At 39.7% G+C, this 22,753-nt stretch overlaps 2 protein-coding genes across 10 annotated transcripts in view; one reads left to right on the forward strand and one right to left on the reverse strand.

Annotated features, from left to right (window-relative positions):
* Positions 1-22,753, forward strand: part of ORC4 (origin recognition complex subunit 4) — a 446,994-nt gene that overhangs the window by 287,815 nt on the left and 136,426 nt on the right. The window lies entirely within an intron of this gene.
* MBD5 (methyl-CpG binding domain protein 5) overlaps positions 1-22,753 on the reverse strand; it is a 147,798-nt gene that overhangs the window by 10,413 nt on the left and 114,632 nt on the right. For 6 of the 9 annotated variants that reach the window (XM_075092768.1, XM_075092767.1, XM_075092766.1 and 3 more), the window contains 4 exons: positions 10,608-11,636; positions 8,757-8,968; positions 5,795-7,003; positions 203-315 (listed from right to left, as the gene is read on the reverse strand). In XM_075092768.1, coding sequence (XP_074948869.1) covers positions 203-315; positions 5,795-7,003; positions 8,757-8,968; positions 10,608-11,636 — 2,563 coding nt within the window. The remainder of the gene's footprint in view (positions 1-202; positions 316-5,794; positions 7,004-8,756; positions 8,969-10,607; positions 11,637-22,753) is intronic. The other 3 variants (XM_075092771.1, XM_075092770.1, XM_075092772.1) reach the window with 3 other exon arrangements.

Here is a 22,753-nt window from a genome sequence, read left to right on the forward strand (position 1 = left end):
CAAAGGCTACTGTAAATATCAGAAGCTGCAATAAAAATGCAGATATCAAAGATCTCCAATGATTATCATAACCAACACAAGGAGTGCAGAAAATTAACTCTTCAGTTTGGCCGATCTGCTAAGCTCCCCAAAATGAGAGTCTAAGGAAGGAAAAGAATTTAATTATTCCATTTCACCAGTAAATAAATGGGCATTTACTTACTTTCTGTTCCTTTTTCTGGCTCGGTTGTAAGCTTCTAGACCTTCTGTTAGTGTCTTCAACTTCTCTGGCTCCACCTGAGTGAAGGTATGAACACCAAACCACATTACCCAGACCTGCAATTATTAAACACTGCTTTTACTTCACTGCTAGACATGCATTACTATGGAGCCTAATCCTCCCTGCGTCTGTAAGACACTAACCTTCCCAGCAAAGAGTAAATTAATGTATGGCTGTATACACCCCCTCATACCTAGCTGTACAGATCGTCATTTCTCTAGATGTCCACACCACTAGCAACAGAACCCACAGAGTCCCAGGTGGGAAGGGACCTCTGGGACCACCTAGTCCAACCTCTCTAGGAAGAGCACAGCCTAGACAAGATGGCCCAGCCCCCTGTCCGAATACAAAAATACAAATACAAAAACCAAACCCACCACACTTCAGAAAACAAAACTAAGAAGGAAAAGAATATCTTTAAAACCTTGTTTGTCTTTATATTATTAACACGAACACTGTTGTTAAAGTCTCTCGTGCTGTACTCACATTATACAAATGTATTTTACACCTTTGAGACCACCTGGAATGCTTTAAAATACCAAGTTGCCTAGTTACACGTGATACAATTTTTACAGATGCCATCAACACAAATATATTTCCCATCACCTCAAAACTTCCGGATAAAGCATTTAATGCCCCAGTTCAACAATGCTGCTAATGGCACGGCTAAATTCGTTCCTACTCCGGAAGAGCCACAGTACATGCTTAAGTTAAAAGGCTTAAGGCTGTAAAAGGGGGGCGGGCAGGATGGCGAGCTGTGTTCATGCCTTATGAATCTCTGAGCTGTAACTACCGCTCGCCTTTGCCAGCTGATTTACTGGTCCTGAGAAAGGGCTTTTTACATTTTTTTACTGAAGCACATACATTAGCGATCTGCCAAGTCAGGAATGAATGTGAGCACGTGCTCAACAGGGCTGCTGAGCTGGTAGTTAAAGTACTTTAACTGGAAGCATAAGTTCTCTTAACTCAACCAGAATTATCATCTTTTAAGCAATCTGTACATAAACCACCGCATACAATCACTGGCACCGCTGGGCAGGTACCAGTCAGTACTAGTATAAACAATACAAACACGAAAGAAAATTAATTATATGATTGGTATGATTTTATCATCTGCATTCTCAAAACATTAGTCCACTTAACTCTGCATATTATTGTGAATTGGCCCAGTCATTTCTGCTTGTAAAAACAAAATAAGGTATTTAAACACATCAATTTAAAGAAAATGAATGGATAAAGTCCTTTTTCTTTGTCAGTATTGCTACATTTTGCTTGGCTTATTTTTTAATCTTTGCATGACTTAACATGAACCTTATAGCATTTGTCTCATTAAAAAAGTACAGCTTGTATTCTGACACAAGGAAAATTAATTCTATAAATACAAATTTATTAAGCATGCCTATATACAATCTGAAAAATAAATTTAAATGCAAATTCCCTCTAAACCCAGACTTTCAATTACTAAATAATTTATTTGCACAATGAAACTGAATTTTAGACGTGACAATGTGAAGTTAACGAGTGAGCAAGCTGTCAAAATCTCTAGCAATAAGGCCTCATGTAATACATTCAGACCAAATTTCCCATGTCTTGAACTTACGCATCTGATAATGAAATTGGGGAATTCTGCCGTTTCAGGAACTTACAGGACAAGAGTCATTATTGGTGAAATCTGTGCGTGGGGAGGCAAGATTGCTATTTTCATGAAATAGATTCACTATGCCACGGATCGTAGCGCTTTTCCCTTAAAACTGTGCTTACTTTTAATGTAAGACTGCAAATACTTCAAATAATTCCTCTCCTATTCAGACTCTGGAAAAATACAAACGCATACGTAAGAAACACTCGCTATTTAAAACCTGTGGAGCTTTTCTAAAGATAAACATGAGAAGAAAAGGCACACGACACTCACAGAATGAGCAAACGGGCTTCAGAAGCTTATACATGACATCTCCTACATTAAAATGGTATTATCACAGCAACGCTACTCTGGCTGCAATACGCTATAGCTCAAGCCTTCATTTCGTAGAATGTTTGAAAAACAGCTAAAGAAGAAACTTATATTTTTCAAACTGGACAGAATTAAAGGGCAGTAACATAATCACCTTGATCCTTTACCTTGGGCACTTTACTACGTGACAGAGCTGTCGTGAACGCTAAACCGTACGTTATCCATATCCACGATATCTATTCGTATATAAGGAACAAACTCTGCAAAGGGTTGCGTATGTCTGCCATTAGATATATCCGAAAGTTCAACGGTAAATATTTTTATGAAGAGCTAATATCACATTTGGGTCATGAGGGACTTAAGTAACAAAAAGAAATCAATATCTTCGTTACCGGAATTTTGCCATGGAAGAACAGTAAAAAACCCACTGGCAGTTTTTTGAAGAAGTAGTATCAAATTGCTAACGTAACATGGTATTAGAAGTAACTCTACCAGATGTATTTGAATTAATAACATCATATGCCTTCATTTACAATAAGCCATTACAACACTAAATAATACATACAAATGGCATTTTCAGGACACTGATAAATCACACCTATTATTATCTCTAGACCTATAAAATCTGAGTTCAAAAAAACCGAGTTTGACTGACGGAAGGCCCTATCGAGAACAATGCTTGCCCCGTAAGAACGACTGTGCAACGCACTAACAACGGGCAACCACCGCTCACACAAACCCTTTGGCTTTCACATTGGTGCTGTCAAAGCCTTGCTCCTGTTTAGATGATCTGATTTGGATAATAACCAAATTAATTACTTTATGAAATACACATCCCCCGCTTTAGGATGTGTGTAGCTTCAAGGCTTGATTCTTTCTTTCTCAGAAATTTCTGCTGCTACTGCTGCACTTCCCTTGGGTTCCTCTTTAATTTTCCAATAGCCAAAAAGCAAGCGTTCATTAGGAAACAAAGGTGCGACACTCCTCCCTTCTCCTGGTAGGGGAACACCATTCTAGCTGCTCTTCAAGCAGATGTGTTATCACATTTAATACACAAAGTCTTTTAAATGGAAACAAAAAATCAAATGACGTACGATATAAGGAACAGAGAATATACAAAGCACCATGAGATCCCAACAGCACAGCAGAACTAGTGTTACAATACAGGAGGTTAACATTTGATTATACAAATACTTTAAAAGACATTTTAAGGAAGCTCTGCAGAAAATACCATTTTCAGAACTGCTGCTGGTGACTCCCACCATGAATCGTAACCTTCCCCGATTTTCTGAAGTGCAGAATTTCTGAAGACCATTTCATTTTCAAGGTTAGTTGTTTTCGGTTTTCAAGGTGTTTTTTTGTTTTGTTTTGTTTTGATTTTTCTTCAGACCCGGCTGCCCAAACACTGGAAGAGTGCAGCTGTACAACATGTTACAGGAGAGTTTGAGTACGTGTACAGATTGCCACTGTGCATGGGGGTTCCTGCTTATTTTCAACTAGAAAGAGAACTATTATACAGCACATGCACATTTTCACCTCTTTCGTATTCCCCTGCATCCCACCTTTCAACCTCAACTCCTGACCTTTGGAACGGTCATTCACTCTGTACTACTTGTTGGAGAAAATTAGGCTTTTTTTTTTTTTTTTTTAAATTTAGAATTATTAATAATAAGTTAAAGGCCGCCTGATGTGAGAGGTGATCCACTCCGTGGGACATCCTGATGAAGAACTTGAAACGGCCTCTCTTGCTGCCTCCACAAGTACCTTGACAGTACTGCACGCGCAGCACTACGCTCTTCCATAGTTTGCTTCCCTGTTGCTCGTGCTTCAGTATACAATAAAATCTGTGCCGCTGAAGATAATATTACACAATGCTTATACAATGCACGTAGGAGACACAAAATTAATGAAGGCAGGTTCACACAAAAGCAACTATACGTTCTGGTATCCACAAATTGGGGAGTAAACTTAAAAAACTGCTGAGGAATGCAAATGAAAATGAAAAATTCACCTTTTTACAAAAGTTATAAAAAAATCAGCTCTTCAAATATATCAGAACAGTCATGGACGCACAATTTTGTGAAGTTAATATACAAATGCATACCTGGACAGTGCAGTGCAATTACTGTATTCATAATTCTAGTTTGTGGTCTGTCCCGATTGCCTGTACTTTATAAACTGACTTGTAACTTCAGGATCTAACCTTTATATGGAATGAGCTCTTAAGCATTCAAATATTGTTACTAAAGCATGTTGATTTCTCTGAAAAGCAAATACTTTTGTTCAGTGTTTGCAGGTGGGAGCTCTTTGAAACCTTTATGGCTGAGGAGTTCAACACAGAAGCCACCTGTAAAGAGAGACTAAAGTTCTCCCAAACTAGGGTTGAAACCATTGCTGGCCAAACATCACCCCGGTTATTTATAGCACCAATTCCTCAAAGACCTGATGGACTGTCTGGGGGAATTACATTTGCCTATCAACCTCGGTGAACTGCGACAGCGGCCTGCAGGAAGGCCAGCAGTGGCTACACTAGAGATACACCAGTTCCAGCTCCAGAAGTTCCTGAGCTATGGGCTGGTGGGAGTCAGAGGCTGTTGGTGAAGAGGCACCCCTCACCATGTTCTTGTACTCCCTCTCCTCTGGATATCTGCTGTTGGCCAAATTTGGGGGAACGGGGATCTTTGGTCCAAGCCACTATCACCGTTCTTATGTTCTTAGGACTGCTGCCGTGCAATGCACCAGGCAGGTACACGGGGACAAAAGACATAATTAAGTGGTTTGATTTCTTTGTGTCAGAGGTAAAACGTTATTTCATTAGATCTTCGCTTTCTGCTTACATAGTTTTAGAATTTGCATTTTACAAAATGGCTCTTAAAAATATTTATATATGGAAGATGTGAAATATTTGGTAAGAACTGCAAAAATATAATGTTTTACAAGCAGCGCAGACCAGAATTTGAAATATTTGTCATAATAAAATAACCAATAACTCCTTGATAAATGTATTTTCTGTATATTCCCCAACAAGCATATGATTTGTCGACAAAAAAAAAAGATTATTAGTATTAAAGAGCAAACTAGAATGCTTCCCTTGCTATTAAAAGATGGTTATAACCTCCTTTCAAGGCGAAAATGCGCATCCATTTCCTCTTAAAGAGCGTACGTGTCAATCAGCAAGATTTACTTATTACAGACTTAACAGTTTTCAACACTTTTAAGATATCTCCATATAGGTTTCTTTGGACACAGCCAGAGAAGTTCAGCTAAACACACAGTGTACGTTAAACAATTTTTTGTTAACATTTTTTGTGTAGCAAGTCTTTTGTACACAAATTCGTTGTAAAACATCATCAGGCCAAAATATAATCTCTTTCACGGCATTGATCGGCGTTTCTCATTAGATAACTATGGGAAAAATTCAGTTCTGCAAGCTATAGTTATGAAATAAAGCAATTTGTACTACTAGAATAAGAGACAAAGAAAAAAATAAAGAATGGACCGAGATAGTTTTGAAAACCATTTGTATGGGCATAGGTACACGTGTATATAGATAGATAGATATGTGCATATATATATAAATATACCTTCCCCTCCTCAGCGTTTTGTTGACATGAATTGTGAACGTCTTCTTCTCTTACTAGTTTTCCAGGCCATGAAGTCAGTCCTTTGATTTGGCCCCAGACCAAGTCGCCAACATTAAACGTCCTCGGCCTGTAATGTATCAGCTCATTGGAAGAAGGGGAGTCTGGGTTCCTTAGGTCATCTTCACTACTGATGCTTTTAGCATCTGAAGGGCTAGGCACACACCCATTAATGCTTTTGGCATTAAAATCTCCATTGTAATGGATATAGTCTTTAACTAACGAACTTTCCAAGCTGTTTGAGGAACTTGGAGATTGCTCTTCCAGAATCAGGTCTTGTTTAGAAGTGTTCAGCAACTCCCCAAATCCTCTGTTCTGCTGAGGCCTATTTCCGTTTATGTGTGCACATCGTTCCACAGTGTTCTCCAGTCTTTCCTTAAAACTCATCATAGTTCTTTTGTAATTGTTATACCTGAAATTCTCCTCCAACATTTTATCACTCTGACAGTTTCGCTGTGATAACAGTATCTGATGCTGCTCGCCTTGTAATAATGGCAGCGTGGAGATGTTATTGGGCCTTTCGTGACAAGGACTACTATGGATATGGGCAGAGTGGTCTAGAAACTCGTCACATTTCCATCTATTTATCTCACTGACGGGACTTTGCTCCCCTTCCCACTGTTTTTTGGGTGTGTTACAACTTGTTGATTTGTAATATTCATACCCATCCCCTTCGCTTGAATTTTTACCGTGCTCTGAATTCTTCAGTATTCGTGTTCCTCTAGTGTTCCTTATCCTACCTTCATGATCAGAAACGGCAATGTTTCTTCCATGGATTACTGCGCTGACAGCACTAGAAAGATTTAATGGGTCACCAATTGAGGCTGTGAAGGCACTCATGGCACTCAAAGCTGGAATGGGACTCATTTGTGTTGTACTGCTAACGGCAGTGGTGATTACTACTTGCATTCCTTTGCTCGCAGCATCTACAACTGCTTTGTAGATGGCGTCCACCGATGTATCACCCTGAGCAGTGACATTGAGGTTATCCTTCGCCTGTTGTCCAAGAGATGGTTCAGTTCTTTGCTGCAAATCACACGATGTTTCTTGGAAAGGAGGAAGCATAGTGTTGGAGCTCTCAGGAACTGGTGCCATTCCCATTTGAGTGATCATTCTTTTGTTTAGGACAGCAGCATCTTCCTGCATTCTCACCTGGAAAAAGTAGAGAAAAAGGTGGACATTGCCCTTCTGCCTAAAGTTCCATTTCAACAGACAAACTTCATTTCATTTTAATTAAAAAAATTGGGACGGCGGCCAGGGTGACTATTTGTTACAGTCATAATTTTAGTTTGGTTATACATCAGTTATGAAGTTTAATGCTAGATAGAAAACAAGCAAAAAAGCATAATTTAGAGGAAAACAAAACCACTGGCTTTTAGACTTTGCCTCGTGGATCAAAACACACGCCTTGCATGAAATGATGCAACCTGCCACGCACTGCTGAGACTATGCTATCATCTCTTTCAGAGTCTTTTCAGGGATTTTCTTCTTCTGATTGAAGTACAGCACCCTCCTTTTTCTCTCAAGTCCTCAGCAGCTCCACCAAGTTCAATATTTCTGTTCTCAACTATTCTCTTTCGTTCCTCCCCAGACCCTAACTTTGCTTCCTGCCTCCCCATCAGCTGTTCCGGGCTCCTTCTATGCTCCTCATTCAGTCTCTGGAATGTGGGCCACCACTGTCCTTTTGGAATTGGCTAGGATTTCTATTTTTTCCCTTTCGGTTATGCGTGTCTCTCGTGGGATCTCTTTTTACTTCAGTCCCTCGTAAACCGTGCCTGCATCCCTTTGCACTGCAGCCGTAATGTCAGGCACTGCCACAGTAAACTGTAACCTTCAGATTAAAGTAACTGTGCTTTTTATACTTCCTGTCACATACGTAGGCAGTGAAGACGATGTCAATAATAGTGCTATAACAAAAAATTGTAAAAAAAGAGGGTAAAATATTTGCAAAAGCTCCTTTAAATACTTAACCATTACTATTTATACAACTGAGAATCTGAAGCAAAAAACACTGAGATAAAGCTACTAAAATGCATACAAAACCAAAGCGAGATAATAGGCAGTTAAAGGGCTGTGATTTTGCAACAGCAGTGAAACATCTCCACTGAGAAAATGACGCGGCTTCTTTTTCCTTCTTAAAGGGTAAAAGCACTTTCTGGCACTATCTGCATGCCTCCGTCTCCACGTCTCGAGTTCTGCAGCAACCACGGTATTACTGAATTATAATAAATACGTACTTTAACTCTGGTTTTACTACCTGTTTTGGCTGCTATGCTCCCTGTCAGGATCTTGGTTCGATAGTTCAACCTGCATTATGACGAACCGTCTGTTTAGGTGAATAGCAGGGAGGGAGGTACCGGTTTTGCACTGTTTGTCAGTGTATATTCATTCTAATGCCCTTTTTCTTCAGTCTGTACAATCCACATCACAGCTAGCTCTTCCATTTAATTTCAGCAGGAATACAAGAGGACTGGTACACACGGTCACGTCTAATCATTTATTAAGTTTCTCATTACTGTAAAGAGGTATCAATATTTATTTCTCACCACTGAACTGTTAAGGGTGGTCTAAATGGGAATTTATGATCATTTCTGCGGAATGGAAAATAGTTTTGCTAAAAATGTATAGTAACTGTCAGAACATACATAGCATATTTTTTCCAATACATGCAGCGTAACTCTTTCCAAAGAAACTATACCCAATTTCTAAGGAAGAAGGTATAAAATTTCAGTAACAAATGTTACTGATTTGCCAAATCCAAAAAATACAGGAAGAGGCAAGCAGCTGGATATACCATATTGTCTTAATCACTCAGCAAAAAAAAAAAATCAAACTACGGAGGATATAATTTTACCTACTGAGAGTTGCACATTTGTTTGAATATTGATTTCATTTTGCTTTCTACCTGGAAATTTTGGAACAGACATGCCATGGGGTTTGGGTTGTTAGCTGGGCCAGGAATTGGGGGCTGGCCTTGAAAGCCCTGCATGTTCTGATACCCCTGGAGAAGGTGCTGTTGCTGCTGATTTGAAGAAAACATCTGATTGTTGTTTAATAGCGACTGCAGATGACTCAGCTGATGGTTATTCAAAGTAGTGTTTATAGATGACATGTCACCTGTAATTCAAACACAGGGAAACATAAGTCAGCATAGTTTTCAACAGTCAGGAGGAATTTCCTTGACTCAAATTTTAACTGACTGCTAAGCAAATGCCTCTGTAAAACAACACTCTTCCCCTTCAATCTTCTACGGAATGATCCTCAAGGCATGTGCCTCCTACTCTTTATTCCGTTATTTCTTCAGGATTACTTCTTTTGCATGTCACGTCTATCTGGACTCTTTCTAAAGGTTTCTGACACGACTGCCTTTGCCTTTGGAAGGGTACCCAGCCACGTATGGCAGAATGAGCTTCTATGATATTCGGTGTCTCGGAATCCGACTCTTAGTTTCCAAAGAGTTGACTGCTTCAAACAGTACTGGGGTGGTGTGGGGGAGGAGGAGGAGGAGGGGAGACAGAGAAAGAGAAAATAATTTAAAACCCCCAACAAAACTAGCTTTTCATTAACTATGACAAAATAACGTGAGCTAACTGCAAATGAGCAAGGGCTCATTTTTTTTTTTTACATTCGAAAGAAACAACTGCATTAATATTTTGTATTACAGGAAAATCTCACTTTACATAAAAATTTTCATTCTAGTGAAACAAATACTATTTCTTTATTTGGCTGAACCTGACTTTATGAAATAATAGAGCTTAAAAATATATCAATTTCCTAGGTGCTTTTTTGGTTTTTAATTAATAGCTCATGCTTTCCTTAAAATTGCCATTTGCAGGATCATTGGTTAGCTGCATTTTACGTGGAAAATGTAAAGTAGGGTTGAGCTCACGATAGGCATTAGTAGGTAAGAATGAGGTATTAAGTTAAAATACTTATCAGCTCTTTGCCACTATTTAATTCCTCCTACTAGTCTATTTATCAGGTTACGTATTGCAAACAGCAGGAGTACTAACTCTATTACGTATTCTTGGTAAAACACCATCAAAAGATGGAGGAGAAAAAACTTGTATTTAAGGGCTTTTTAATCACTTGTTTTGGGATGTAGGTGTTTGTCAAGTGAGATACCCTGGGTTGCTAAACTACAAGCTAGAGTAATAAAAACAGAGAAACGAGGAAATGTAAATACACGCTGAAGGGCTCGAAGGGCAACCTTCCTCTTCGAACTTGCGCGAGGACCTGCTGCGAGTGCTCTACGGATTACTGTACGGGGAGTGTGCTTACAGTTTTGGCACTTTTGATTCATTTGGAAAAAGGCACTTGGCCATTTTTCATCTACTGCACAGCTACTCGTACTAACCCTGTGATGCCACACGCACTTGAAACGAAACACTGCATCCCGGAGATGCACCTGTGCTTTTACTACTTAAAAAAAATGAAACAAGTCCGATTGCTTACAGAATTTTAAGGTGTACATAGTAGGTCTAGGTGGCATCAGAATTAAGACTGGAATATAAAATAATTTCCAAAACCAGTATTAAATGTTACTGAATGAAATTAGAGCGTATTTTAAATTTCTTACAATAACAGTTATGTTTTTCTCAATAGAAATAAACAAGCTGTAACAAACTAAAGCCTTACAAAAAAAGTATGATAAAGTGGAGTCTTTAAAAATAGAACCTAGAATCCAAAAGTCCCCCTCCCCAACCCTCTTCCTTTTTTTTTTTTCCTTTTATATCTGTGAAGAAATTGAACTTACCAAGCAGACCTGTCCCCAGTAGAGGGTTAAGTAGCTGTGGCACCACAGAGTTATTGTTGAGTTTAGCTGGACCAGATGTATTCCCAGCATTATTAGATATGTTCAGCAATGTTTCTGCCATTGACACCACTGCTGTCCCACCACCCAGGGTTGAGACAGACAGTGCTGCCACTGCTGATGATGTAGTGGTTGTGGTAGTGGTTGCCTGGGAGGAGGTGGCTATGGAAACCTCTGGATGATTAGCGGTGTTGCCCGATGCAGAGTTCAGGACACCTCCCACCAGCTGGGGATTCAAGGCCATTAATGCTGAGGCCCCAGAGACAGCTGGGAGGAGCAGGGGGTTAGAAGTAGTGTCAGTGCCTGAAAAGCTTGGTATAGGGTTGCCCAGGGGGTTGGTTAAAAGGGTCTCCACCCTGTTGCTTTCTGACTGATTGCTTGGCAAATGGTCAGGTGGGGCTGTCATCTGTGTTACTGAGGGTAAAGGGTTATTTTGCTGTTGCAACAAATCTGAGATGGTCAGATTGAAAGATGGTAGGGGAAGCATGGCAGCTGCTTGGGCTTGGTTCTGAAGGAGGGTTGCTAGAAGCTGAAAATGAACAGGTTGTAATACCTGCCCATCCACGTCACTGGAGAGAAAAGCTAAAGCAGCATTTACATTCGGGTTGAGAAAACCTAAAGGGTTGAGGTTGACCTCAGACTTGCCTTCTCCTGCTGAAGGCTGTAGTATATTTAATAGATTCTGGTTTAGGAGATGTTGCTGATTCACTGGCAAAGAGATAGGTAGAGAATTGAGGAGGTTTTGATTCAAAGAATGTGGAAGATTGTTGTTTGAAGAGCTGTTCTGCAGAAAATGAAGCGAGTGTTCGTGGCCAGCAAAAGGGAAATCGCTCCCAATGGGCAGCTGGCTCTGAAGTGGGTTTCCAGCTGCAGTAGTGACTATAACACCATCTTGAAGCACAGATGTTGTCTTTGTGATGGCAGGTTGGCTGGTGCCAGCTATGGCTATTGATGACGACGGTCCTGAACCCCCTGCAATGCAAAAGAACAAAACTATTAATAGAGTACTGCCTGTTGGGAGACCATCATCGAAGCTATAAACTAACTAGGTTAATCCAAAACAGTAATGTGTGATACCTGTGCACAGGAAAGAAAATGTTTGGAGCATCCAGATTTCAGTACTTTTAAAATAGGAATGAATCTGTTATCAGCTACTTCAGACACTATGTGCTGTGCCACATCTCATCAGAAAGTTTTTAACTATACACTTTTATTCCCCTTAAATTTCTCTGAGTAGGAATAAAACAGGATTTCATTCCTTCCATATTTTGAATAGCATAAACCTAAAAGCAACCACGACTTAATGCAGTTAGTCGTGGACCGGTACGAAATGAACTACTAGGAAGAAGGATCAATGGGAGACATGAACGACATTGTGTGGAAGAGTGTGAATACATGATCTAAATGTAGATGTGAGCCTTATGCTCTTTTATTTCCTGCTCTACTTCATTAATGGGATTTTGGAGAATTATTACTTAAAGCGTTATTTTGGACTCCTGAAGAAAAAATACAATGGTTACGATTACGTGTCATCATGAAGACTATGATAAAACCTAATGAGCAAAATACATCACGGTCAATGTAGGTTGGTAGGCAAACCCTCCACAACAATTTATAAAGAAAAAAAAGTAAATAATTGGGGTGGCCTAGTCATATCCATCGCTTGGCATGAAAAGAAAGACCAGCTGGGTAGATTTACTATGAGGGGGTGACACTGAAGGAGTGAGAGAATAATGAAGTTTATTTGGCTTTCTTTATACCTCTTTACCAAAGTGGAAGTATAAAATAAATTATTCATTCTCTTTTACTTAAGGCAGAGTCAGGAATTGACAGTGGTCATACACAAAAAACATATGAGAGGAGACTAGGAGAATTAAAACGAGTGAAATTACCTTGAACTATGCCTTTCTACTTTATTCATTGTGATTCACTGGAGAACATTCCAGTATTAAAATTACATACTGCATATATACAAACCTGTATAATTATAAATATATTTAACTGTGGTTTTGACGCAATAAAATAATTTTCCACTCTCAACTGCCCTGCAAATGCAGCTCATATGATAGAGATCAGACGGTATTGATTATCAGAAAGTATCAATTATCATTCTTCCAAACAAATACTATTTGAAAAGGGATATGCAACTACACTGTTAACTGGTAAGAACTGAATGAAAGCTTTGCATCATTTGTAACTCAAAATACCATTTTTTAAGTACTGTAACATTATGACAACTCAAAAAGGTACAAAATTAACATAGTACATGAGGCACTGCATTGACCTCAAGAGAAGAAAGATCACACCCTCTCTCCCAGGTACCATTATCGCATTTCAGTACTGGAATTAAATAATAAATTAACAAAAGATAAAGTAAGAACAAATTGTAATCATAATGCAGAGGATATCCTATTCTGGTGTGATGAGAAATACGTTAACAAAGCAATAAAAGCCATTTCATGACAAGTACATTTCTCTAGGCAGCAGTTTGGAACAAAAAACCAGATAAGCGCTTGAGGAAAAAAAACCAGCCATGCACTGAAAATATACGTCTCATTGGATTTCCACTTATGGTTTTGTATTTAACATTTCAGATTAGGCAGGAATAAGCAAACGCTCTATACCTTGACACCCCCAGGCCTGGCAAATGCCTCATGTAGACCCGAACAAGTGGCACCCACGCCCTCCCCAGCTTTCTAGCTCAGAAACACAGATTTCCAAATTATTGACACCTTCCCAGTACAAGTCAATGAAAAGCTGCTAACCAGACAAGGTGCTCAGAGATTACTCAAAACTAAGATGAAGCCGTAACAGGAAACCTATTGGTAGAGATGAATGAAAACCACTGCTATGGCAATTAAGTTTGTTTTCTGCCAATGTATCTGTCCTACTACCGGTCACCTAATTCTGGAGAGAAGCCGCCTCTGGCAATGCCTCCAAAATGGAATGTAACTGGAAAAAGAAAGATTCTCTCAAGCACGTGTTTACACATCAAGGCGTACGTGACTTACTGAGATGGCATGTTAAAAAGATTTTTCATGTGTGCGCACTTCTTTTGTCCTTTTAGTATTTTGTTATTTTTGTAAATAAGTAAATAAGCCAACAGTAAAACATGGTTCATATGGATGAGCGGCATAACATAAAATTAAATTCAACGTGCATGGTGATTATTTATTTTTAACACACAACTATAAACTCTGGCTACTCAGATTCAATGCCACAAATCCCAGAGAACCAAAACTAAAATATAACCGCACATCTTCCTTTTTTTACTAATCTCTGAAATATTCTAAACTGCATTGTTAGAAAAGTAATAGAGAAGTCTTTACAATCTTTGTGGCTACAGGCAAACTCTTTTTGTTTCACCGGAGAAAAGTCAATACATGCACTTATAATAGTTTCAAAGCCTCATGCCAGGCCTGTAATGGATCAGCACGTTACAGAGCCCACAGTGATACACGTTATTAACCACCTGTTTGCTCACAAAAAAGGGAAAATGTCAACTTTTTTTTTTTGTTTTGTTTAAATCAGTATCCAGAACTGGCACTCCAAGGATTTAAATATTGGGAAAAGTCCCAAAGACCAGACTACAGATTTAAGGCAGATCACGATAAAGTAATTCCTGTATGGTTTTAACAGAAGAACCGGCTGTACCGCTCAAATGACACAAGATGGATGACTACCAACTTAAAAATACATAGGGCCTCTTAAATAATGCTGATTGAAAAATTGCTTACTGAAGCAAATCTGTCCCAGCACTTTGAGACACACTTAACATTAGTCTCTCTAGTTGCAATCTAGTTTAAGATGGACCAGGTAATACCCGAACATCTCCAGATGGCTATTCCTCCTACTTGTAAATTGCCTTCCACACAAAGTCTTACTGTTATATAGATAAAAGCAGGCTACCATCAGCTTAGCCCGACCTGCAGGAATAGTCTGATACACTGGACTTTGTAAGCATGAGTTCGTTTCAGGCAATATTTTTTTGGAAACTCTTTACTCCTGCAATAGGGGAAAGACAGATAAACAAGCCTTTTCCTCAGTAGCTAAGAAAGACTTCCCTCGCTAGTAGAAATCACATTTATGTGTTGAGCAGCACATGGATTGATTTTTAATTCTGACATGAGGAGACTCTTCTGTATATAGACCTCTCATGAATCTAAACCCTAATTTTGGTCTTTTCAGGTGGAGCTAATCTCTATTTTTAATTTCTTTATGATCCTATTTTCCATTCCACTCAGGTAAATGACTACACAGAATAGTATCTGGTGTGAAGTAAATCTCCAACTTTTAAAATTGTTGCTAGGTTTTTGTCAAAGATCGCTCTGACTTCTATCCCCCATCAAACACGGCTTCTGGAGATCTAACCTGAGAGATCTAGAGCGCATTCAACACTTCCCTTTCTCCAGCTTAATTATGCAATTAACTAGTTGCTACTGGGGGGGAAGAGGGGGGAATCTTGATGGATCCTGAGTGGGAGGAAGAAAATGTGTCCTTATTTCAATCCAGACTTGAGAAGTTTGGGAGTTGAAGAGGTGATGAGCAGCCAGACTTCAGCAGGAAAATGAAAAAACCGGCAAATATTCTCCCCCAGCTTCTGTTAAACCTGCCTCACAGACAGACATCATAGGAATTGGTGAAGAGAAGTCCTGAATCGGGTATCAGCTAATAGAATATTTACAACTGCATTCTGGGACAAATCTATCTCCAGCAACAGACTGAATTGCCAGCATATGATTTCTGGATCTCTTCCAAAAATACCATCTCCAACAAGTCAATATTCCAGATGAAGAAATGCATGCGCACCCATCCTCATCAATATATAGTCCTGCTAGACATCTTCTGAATGCTTGGCCCTAATCCAAATGGCAAAATCTGAATTATTTTGTTCCCCTTTATAAAACATGTATAGTTTCCGTAAGTGTGATTGATAGTGCTGCATGAACAAGGCACAGAATTCCATCTTCCTCTGGGAGGACCATGAGAGCCCTTGGAGAGCCCTCTGAACTGCCCTTCCCCAGCTTCAAAATAAAATCTCCACGATCCAGGACAAACGTGAGCAATCCTGTCTTTTTGACTCAGGAGGAGACCAGGTGCAATGAGAAGAAAGCGGTGCCCTGCATCGGCAGTGTCAACACGTGAAGAGTTCTCTGAAACAGCACGGAAGAATGTACCTTGCCTCATCAAAGCAACAGTATAAGCTGCACTGCGAGTACAAGGGGAAAAAAGTCCTAATGAGAAGCCTGTCCTTTCAAATCAGGCGGAAGCACCAAAGCATAGCAGCAGTGACCTGGAACTGACTCTGGATGTACTTTGAGGTCTGTCTTTTAGTCAAAGCGATATCTAGACCCATACATTGTATTTACTAGAATTTAAGAAGAGGGCAGGACGACACTGGAAACCAGATGGTGGATGTCAGCTGGAAAGGGATCCCTGTGCAAACAAGCTGTCTTGGCCAGCAGTGCTGTAAGGAAAGCAGGACCACCTGCATTTCCTTCAGGCCTGGAGAAGGACAATGGCCAGGAGAAAAGAAGATGCACCGCAGCACCGAAGACTCTTGGCAGTGCGTTAGCTCACCCAAAACTCTACCATGACATGGTTTGTTAGTAGTGTATCCAGGCTCCAAGATGACAGTTGGGAGGCTTTTGATGAGAAATGTGAATGGGAGCTGAAAGCTAGAAGGAAATCACAAGTTTGAGTCCAAGTTTCATAGGAACGTGGTATTTTGAATCCTGGAAACCCAAGGCATCGTACATATTAGCTCAGTAAACAACAGTTCTTAATAATCAGAAGGTCTTAAAAGTAAAAGGAGAATGAAAAAAGGATGCAGGAGTTAGACTAGAAGCCATAAAAGCCTAAGACAAATGCCGGCTTCCAGTGCCTGCAGACGCAGACGTCTGACGAAAGTTCTCTTGTAGTTGTTGAGAAAAAGGAACCGTCTTTGTAATAGAGTGAGAAGAAGAAATATCCAGAAAACTGAAGAAGTAGATCTATTGTTCTCTTGGAGGGTTGAATAAATGTTTTGGGAGTAAATAAATGGAAATTGAATAGGATACACGTTTTTTTAAAATTACCTCTTCGTTACTATAGTATTTTATGTATGCTTTTTTTTTCTTCTTTTGAAAGTAGGTTTATCTTCCTGTGTGGATTTTATCTGTGTTCCTTTTTTTGAGGTATTGCTTGACAAGCATTCTTAAGCAGATGCAATAAAATAGTGGGTATTATGAAACCAGTTTGTGTTAGAGAAGATTTACTCTCCCTGCTCACTTAAAATAAAGCAATTAGAGTGGAAGATATTTATCATTCATACCTTAGCATTGTCCTACCATGAAAAGCGAGGAACCCATATGTACATATACGCTATAGGATATAGCCAGAGATCTTTCTTGTTTTGAGTCCTGGTTTTTAAACCCTATTAAGATTTGAACAATATGAAGACTTGGACAGCGAGCTTCAGTGGCTGTCCTCGGAAAGCGGAGTTGGGGTATGAGGTATTGATTTCAAAGTAAACAAAAGTAAAGAGTCAAACCCCATGTAACATCTCTGCAGCGGAAGAAGAATTGCGTCTGCATAAACATATGCAGGAACGGTAATGATTTCACATACTGTGAATAATGCTCGGCTTCCTTATAAACCAGATAATTCAAACCGAAAGCAAACTACTGTAGTCTTCATAGATACTAAAAGTACTTCTACCAAATTAAAGAACGTTAACTATATATGTATTTTCCTAAAAATTGCAGTTAGATATACCAATTAGAAAAATACAATCAAAATTTTTTACAACGCATTTCTCTATAAGAAACTATCCATTATGTAGTCTAATATTTCTATAGTCTCAACAATATATTGCTGGAATCTGTAGAATAAAAACAACCGATAAGACAGGTGTATTAAGTACTTAAGAAGCTAGAAGTACAGAACTTGCATGAGTATCTAAAACATTTTAAGAGTTGAAAACAAAACATGTTATACATACCACTTTCTCAATTCTTACTTTTATGCGTATTCAATAAAAATGCAGCTAGCTTTATTTAATATTTTTTCTTTATTGCTTTTTAAATATAGAACATTTCAAGTTTTTGAAGCCCTTGTCAGAAGCTCACATGCAACTTCTTGGTCATGTAGCGACCACCTCTTACAACCTCTCCTAGGGTAAAAGTTGGTAGCTTTTTCAGAAGAAATCTGCAAGATCCTTTCAAAAAGATCCAGCGAGAGTGGAGAGAGGAAAGTTTCGCTGCATACCTTACCCTGAGGTGGTGAAGGTGTGAAAGTACAAAAGATCAGTTAGGCATTGTAGTCACTACTGTATCTCAAAGGGTTTGTGCAACCTCTACCGCATAGGGTCGCCAGCCCGTGCTCGAGGCCTCCAGAAGCTACTGCAATCCTAATATAAAATAAGACTTAACATCAACTCAGAAATACAAACACACCGTTTGCATCAGTGGCAATACTGTTAAATTAGTGATTTTAAGAGGCTTAACTCGCACAGAAGCGTAATTGCTGATGGATGCGATCTGACCTCATGCTCCTTAAAAAGTTGAGACGTGTTCTAGCTTTAACTACATATTCCATCACTTACCTCTAAACTTAGAACCAAGAGCTATACATTTTTATAATTATATTCTCCATTTTCTTTTTGGAATGGAAAACATTTAAGATATGTATCTGGTATCACATTTATTATAGTGTTTTCAATTCCGAAGCAACCATAATTCAGCAGTTAACCGCAAACTACTGTCAGCTGTTCTTATCGAGATTGCGCGCTCCCTTGGGACAACAGAGGAATCACGAACAATGGACCAAGAAGTAAAATATCCTTCTCACGCCAGTGCAACCAGCTAAAAACGTGGACTCCCGTCATATACAATACTCCGTCCACACAGAACGTGCTCTTCTGTGAAACAGATTTAACTGCCTGTCCATAATATCACGCTTCTCACTGTAGCAGCTGAGCGTATTACTCTGACTACCAACGGCACAACGCTGCATGGCCGTATTTGGTTTTTTTACTTAAAACAAAACGGCTGTAGGGTTGGCCCCATACTTAATAGTGTTTTTCAAACTCTCGCTTTAACTGATTATTTTAAGAATGAAAATCAGCAAGGACTAGAGCATGCAGTCTCTGCATCTTCTGAAAAGCGACCCAGCCAAAAATGAGTCTGTCAAAATTTTGGGGCAAGGGCAAAAAGCCCAAAGCAGTTTCTAGGACAACAGAAATCCTTAAAGTTAGGCATTTTTAAAAAAAACACCTGAGTTTCAGTCTTGGCTTTTCTCCTTGTCCCTGTCTCTCCTGACTTCTACATTTTGCCATCACTGCTGCTTTTAAAATTACTTTGGAAAAGTATTCTTATGCACTTAGCTGTTAACAGAAAGCAGAAGCAGTCTTCTGTTAAAAAACTGTCAAGACAACAGCATACAAATGCAGAAATAGTCTTTCAGTATTTACTCGGTGTTGGCACTTACTCTGATGTCACCCTCTTATCATTCCCCCATTCACAGTTGTGGGAGATGCACTGCAGATGAGGTAAAACATTTAACTGCAAATTTGGGAAACTAAAAATTCAGTAAAAAGCATTATTTCTTTCAGCAGTCCCCACTCCACCCCCTAGCAAGTTCTGGAGTTGCCCACTGGTTCTGCTTAAGAGTGTTTTTGTAAGATGTGGAGAGCTAAATATGTATGCCAAGCCTCACGTAATTAGTTCAGTTTTTCTTGACATTCATATCTTTAATAAAATAAGACTCATCGTTCTGCATATTTTATTTTTTTTTTAACAAATCTGCTAATTTATTAATATAAATTCCTAGAAAAATGTATGCCAGTTAAAGCCCTAACCAGATAAGAGTCTGGTTAACTAAAAGACTGTGAGCTACTGGCAAATTAAAACACTAAAAAACAAAACACCACAAGAAAAACCCAAGCTGTGTGTCCACGCAAGCGATGTGCTTGGTAAGCGGAGCTTAGCAGAGCTGAACTTTTAATCTTGGTATTTATCTCAGAGGTAGCGCCACTGCAAATCACCAACTGGGTACGGCAGTGCCTGAAGGGCCCCAAACAGCAGGTGAGGTCAGATCACAGCTAACATACATTGAGGTATCAAGTTTAAAGACAAGGATGAAGGATGCAGTAGCAACGTTGAGCGCTGTATAACTGCACACCTTTCACAAAAGAGCCTGGCACTCGGAGCACGTGCCCCAGGACGCGGGCGAAGCGCTACGTGATCCCGTCATAACCCTCAACACGCCAGCGCTCAGTTACTATTACCTTTTCTGATCGCCACTCACCAAAACTCAACCCGCACAACGTCTCATATAGCTATAAATAAATGATTCCTACATTTCCTTTTTCCACTTCTACTAAAATTAAAGGCTTCCTCATTTCATCTCCCTGTTCCAAACAACCGAGTTAATTAAGTAGAGATTGAGCTGATTCCTAAGTTTTGCCAATTTGCTACCACTTGCTAACAATAAACATTCATAAATAGAGGTAATTTGAAAAGATAAACTCTATTCCACTTCCAAATTTCTCCTCTATTGTAAGCCTTGTAGCAAGTATGTTTACACAGATGGTATAAAAGGCTATCAAGTTAAAAATTAAGTTATACTTAATACATTGCTGATACCTAAGTCAGCCATTCCTTCATGTTCAGAGAATGAGAGTGGTTTTGTGCATAAATCTCCTATCAAGAGTTAAACAGAGCAAATAAATGAGATTATTCATTTCAATGGCAGGGTAAGGAGCAGACTTGACCCACCATACATGTCTAATACTTGGAAATCTTATTCTTCATGTAGAACATTTCCCCCATTCTTTACAATTTTCAGTTGAATAGGAAAATAATCACTTTTGTCTCCCTAAAATAATAACAAAGGAAAATAGGGTAGAATGTTGAAAAGTAGTGCCAGATTTTAAGTAACAGTGATGACCTATAATCATACCCCTCGCCACCACCTCCCCACCAGAGAAAAGTCCCTCTGTACATTTCTGTGAACACCAAAACCCAAAATCAAGAGAACATTTCAATTGGCTTTATAATTAGAAGAGTAGCTGGTTGGCATCCTGTCTAGGGGTTATTTAAGTTGAATAAGAAACTTTTCGCAGACATAACAAGCCCCATAAAGGATGTCAGCTAGATACTCTTCTGAATTTCAAGTCAAAAAGTTCTACTGATTTTGCAATTCCATGATATATAAAGGTAATTTTGGGGAGCAAATCCAGAGGCTCAAATACTAGAATATGCCACTTCTAACACATTTAATGTGATATATTCTAAAATACCCCATCTTCTTTGATACATAGAAAAGACCATTTTCGGAGAAGCAAGGGCCTACATTATGTTGATGACTACCACTACATCCAACAGTACATTTAACCTTTTATTCATGCTTTAGGTTCCTCACATCATCAAAATATGGATGCGACTGCAGTATCATTCCTTTCCATCTAAAGCATATATGTTCACAGCTCTCCCAGAAGCGAGAATACTTATCCCAAACTACCAAACTCCCCCACCCCGTGTTCACAGAAACTGAAATGTGAAGTGATACTGTTCATGGCACAGAGCAGTCATTTCTCCCCTAGACTAAGGACAAATCCTTTAGACTAAAGCAGTTCACTCCTCAGGAGACACAGCTTTGTGCTACAGGCAAAGAGCAAGAGAAAACAAAACTTTACGAACGGCAGAGCAGCGGGGCACGTCCCGAGGATCACACCCCACGCTGCTGAAGAATAAAAAAACCAAAGGCCAGACTGATTTGAAGGGATATTTAATCTGAGCTGTAGTATGACTATCAACAAGATAGTTTCTGATTCTGTGAAGGGAAGGCAATCCCCGACCGCTCCACTTTGACTAGCTCTAGCCAACTCCCAGTTTGGCAGAAAAAAAATCTTTCATGAGTCCTTTTGTTTATACTGGGATTGAATCCTGATAATGAGGCACTATAAAGGTTAGCACAGAGAGTATTGTGAGCCGCCAGTGTGAAAGCAGTGCAGCTCCCCGTGCCACCCACAGGTCAGCCCGGGGGACAGCAGGAGGGGACGGAGCTGAGCAGATGCTGAGGTCAGAAGCGACCACCATCATCGTTCAGAACCATCCGGTGCACATTTGGGTGGTGATGTCTCTTTAAGACTCTTTCTGTTCACATACTCAACAGGTCCTCTGCCAGAGTACTTCAATGTTTCGCACTCTCACAAAAAGGAGACCACTAGTTTCTTTGATGCTGAATTTACCAGCTTTCAGCCACTGGAAGTTGCCATCAAATGTCTGCCAATAAGTAAAAATCATTCAGCCCTCCACCTTTTCAGATACTGCCCAAGTATAAATACCTGTAGGAAGAGATACTATTCCTTGGCTACTTTTTTGAAGGTGCAGATTCCAGGGCATTCCCAAACGCTGGAATACTTCATATCCAGCTCAACTCCCTGGCATCCAGCCTGCTCACAAGCTCACGGTGCAGGAGGTGAGCCTGACTTCAGGATCTTCGGTAAGCGAAGAGTACGGACCTGGCCTCTCTGGCTTACATCCCGAGTTCTGATCGACAACCACCCGTACCAATTTTGTGGCCCTCCTTTGAAATCTCTGGTATTTCTGTACCTTTCATGAGTGTCCGCTAGCCAGAACACAGCATCCCAGCTCTGCTTTTCTCAAGTGTACACAGAGCCAGGAGCATCCCCTGTTCCACTGCGTATTCCCATTTTTTATGTTTCCAAGGATTCGCCCGGCTTCTCTCTTTGTGCGTTTTCTGGAGTTTCTTTTTTTCTGCCACATCACTGATCTGACAGTTCCCATTGTGGCTATAAATCAAAGCCTCCTAAACCCCTTCTTCGAGTCACTGTTTCCCAAGACAGTGTTCCATTCCCAATTATATGATGCTGTACTGGGCTATATTAAAATAAACCATGTTTGAGCGGGACAGAAGCTTCTCACTGATTAGTATTGGTCCTGTGCGCTCCTCCTATTTCATTATATTTTACTATTCTCTATTCGGTAAATTTCTCCAGTAAAAATTACTGTTCCGAGTCTATGGGAGGGATGTAGCCTTTGTGTGCCAAATCTGCCCTTTATTTGTTGCTACTAAACTTCTAG

Source organism: Phalacrocorax aristotelis, chromosome 5 (genome assembly GCF_949628215.1).
Source record: "Phalacrocorax aristotelis chromosome 5, bGulAri2.1, whole genome shotgun sequence".
NCBI lineage: Eukaryota > Metazoa > Chordata > Aves > Suliformes > Phalacrocoracidae > Phalacrocorax > Phalacrocorax aristotelis.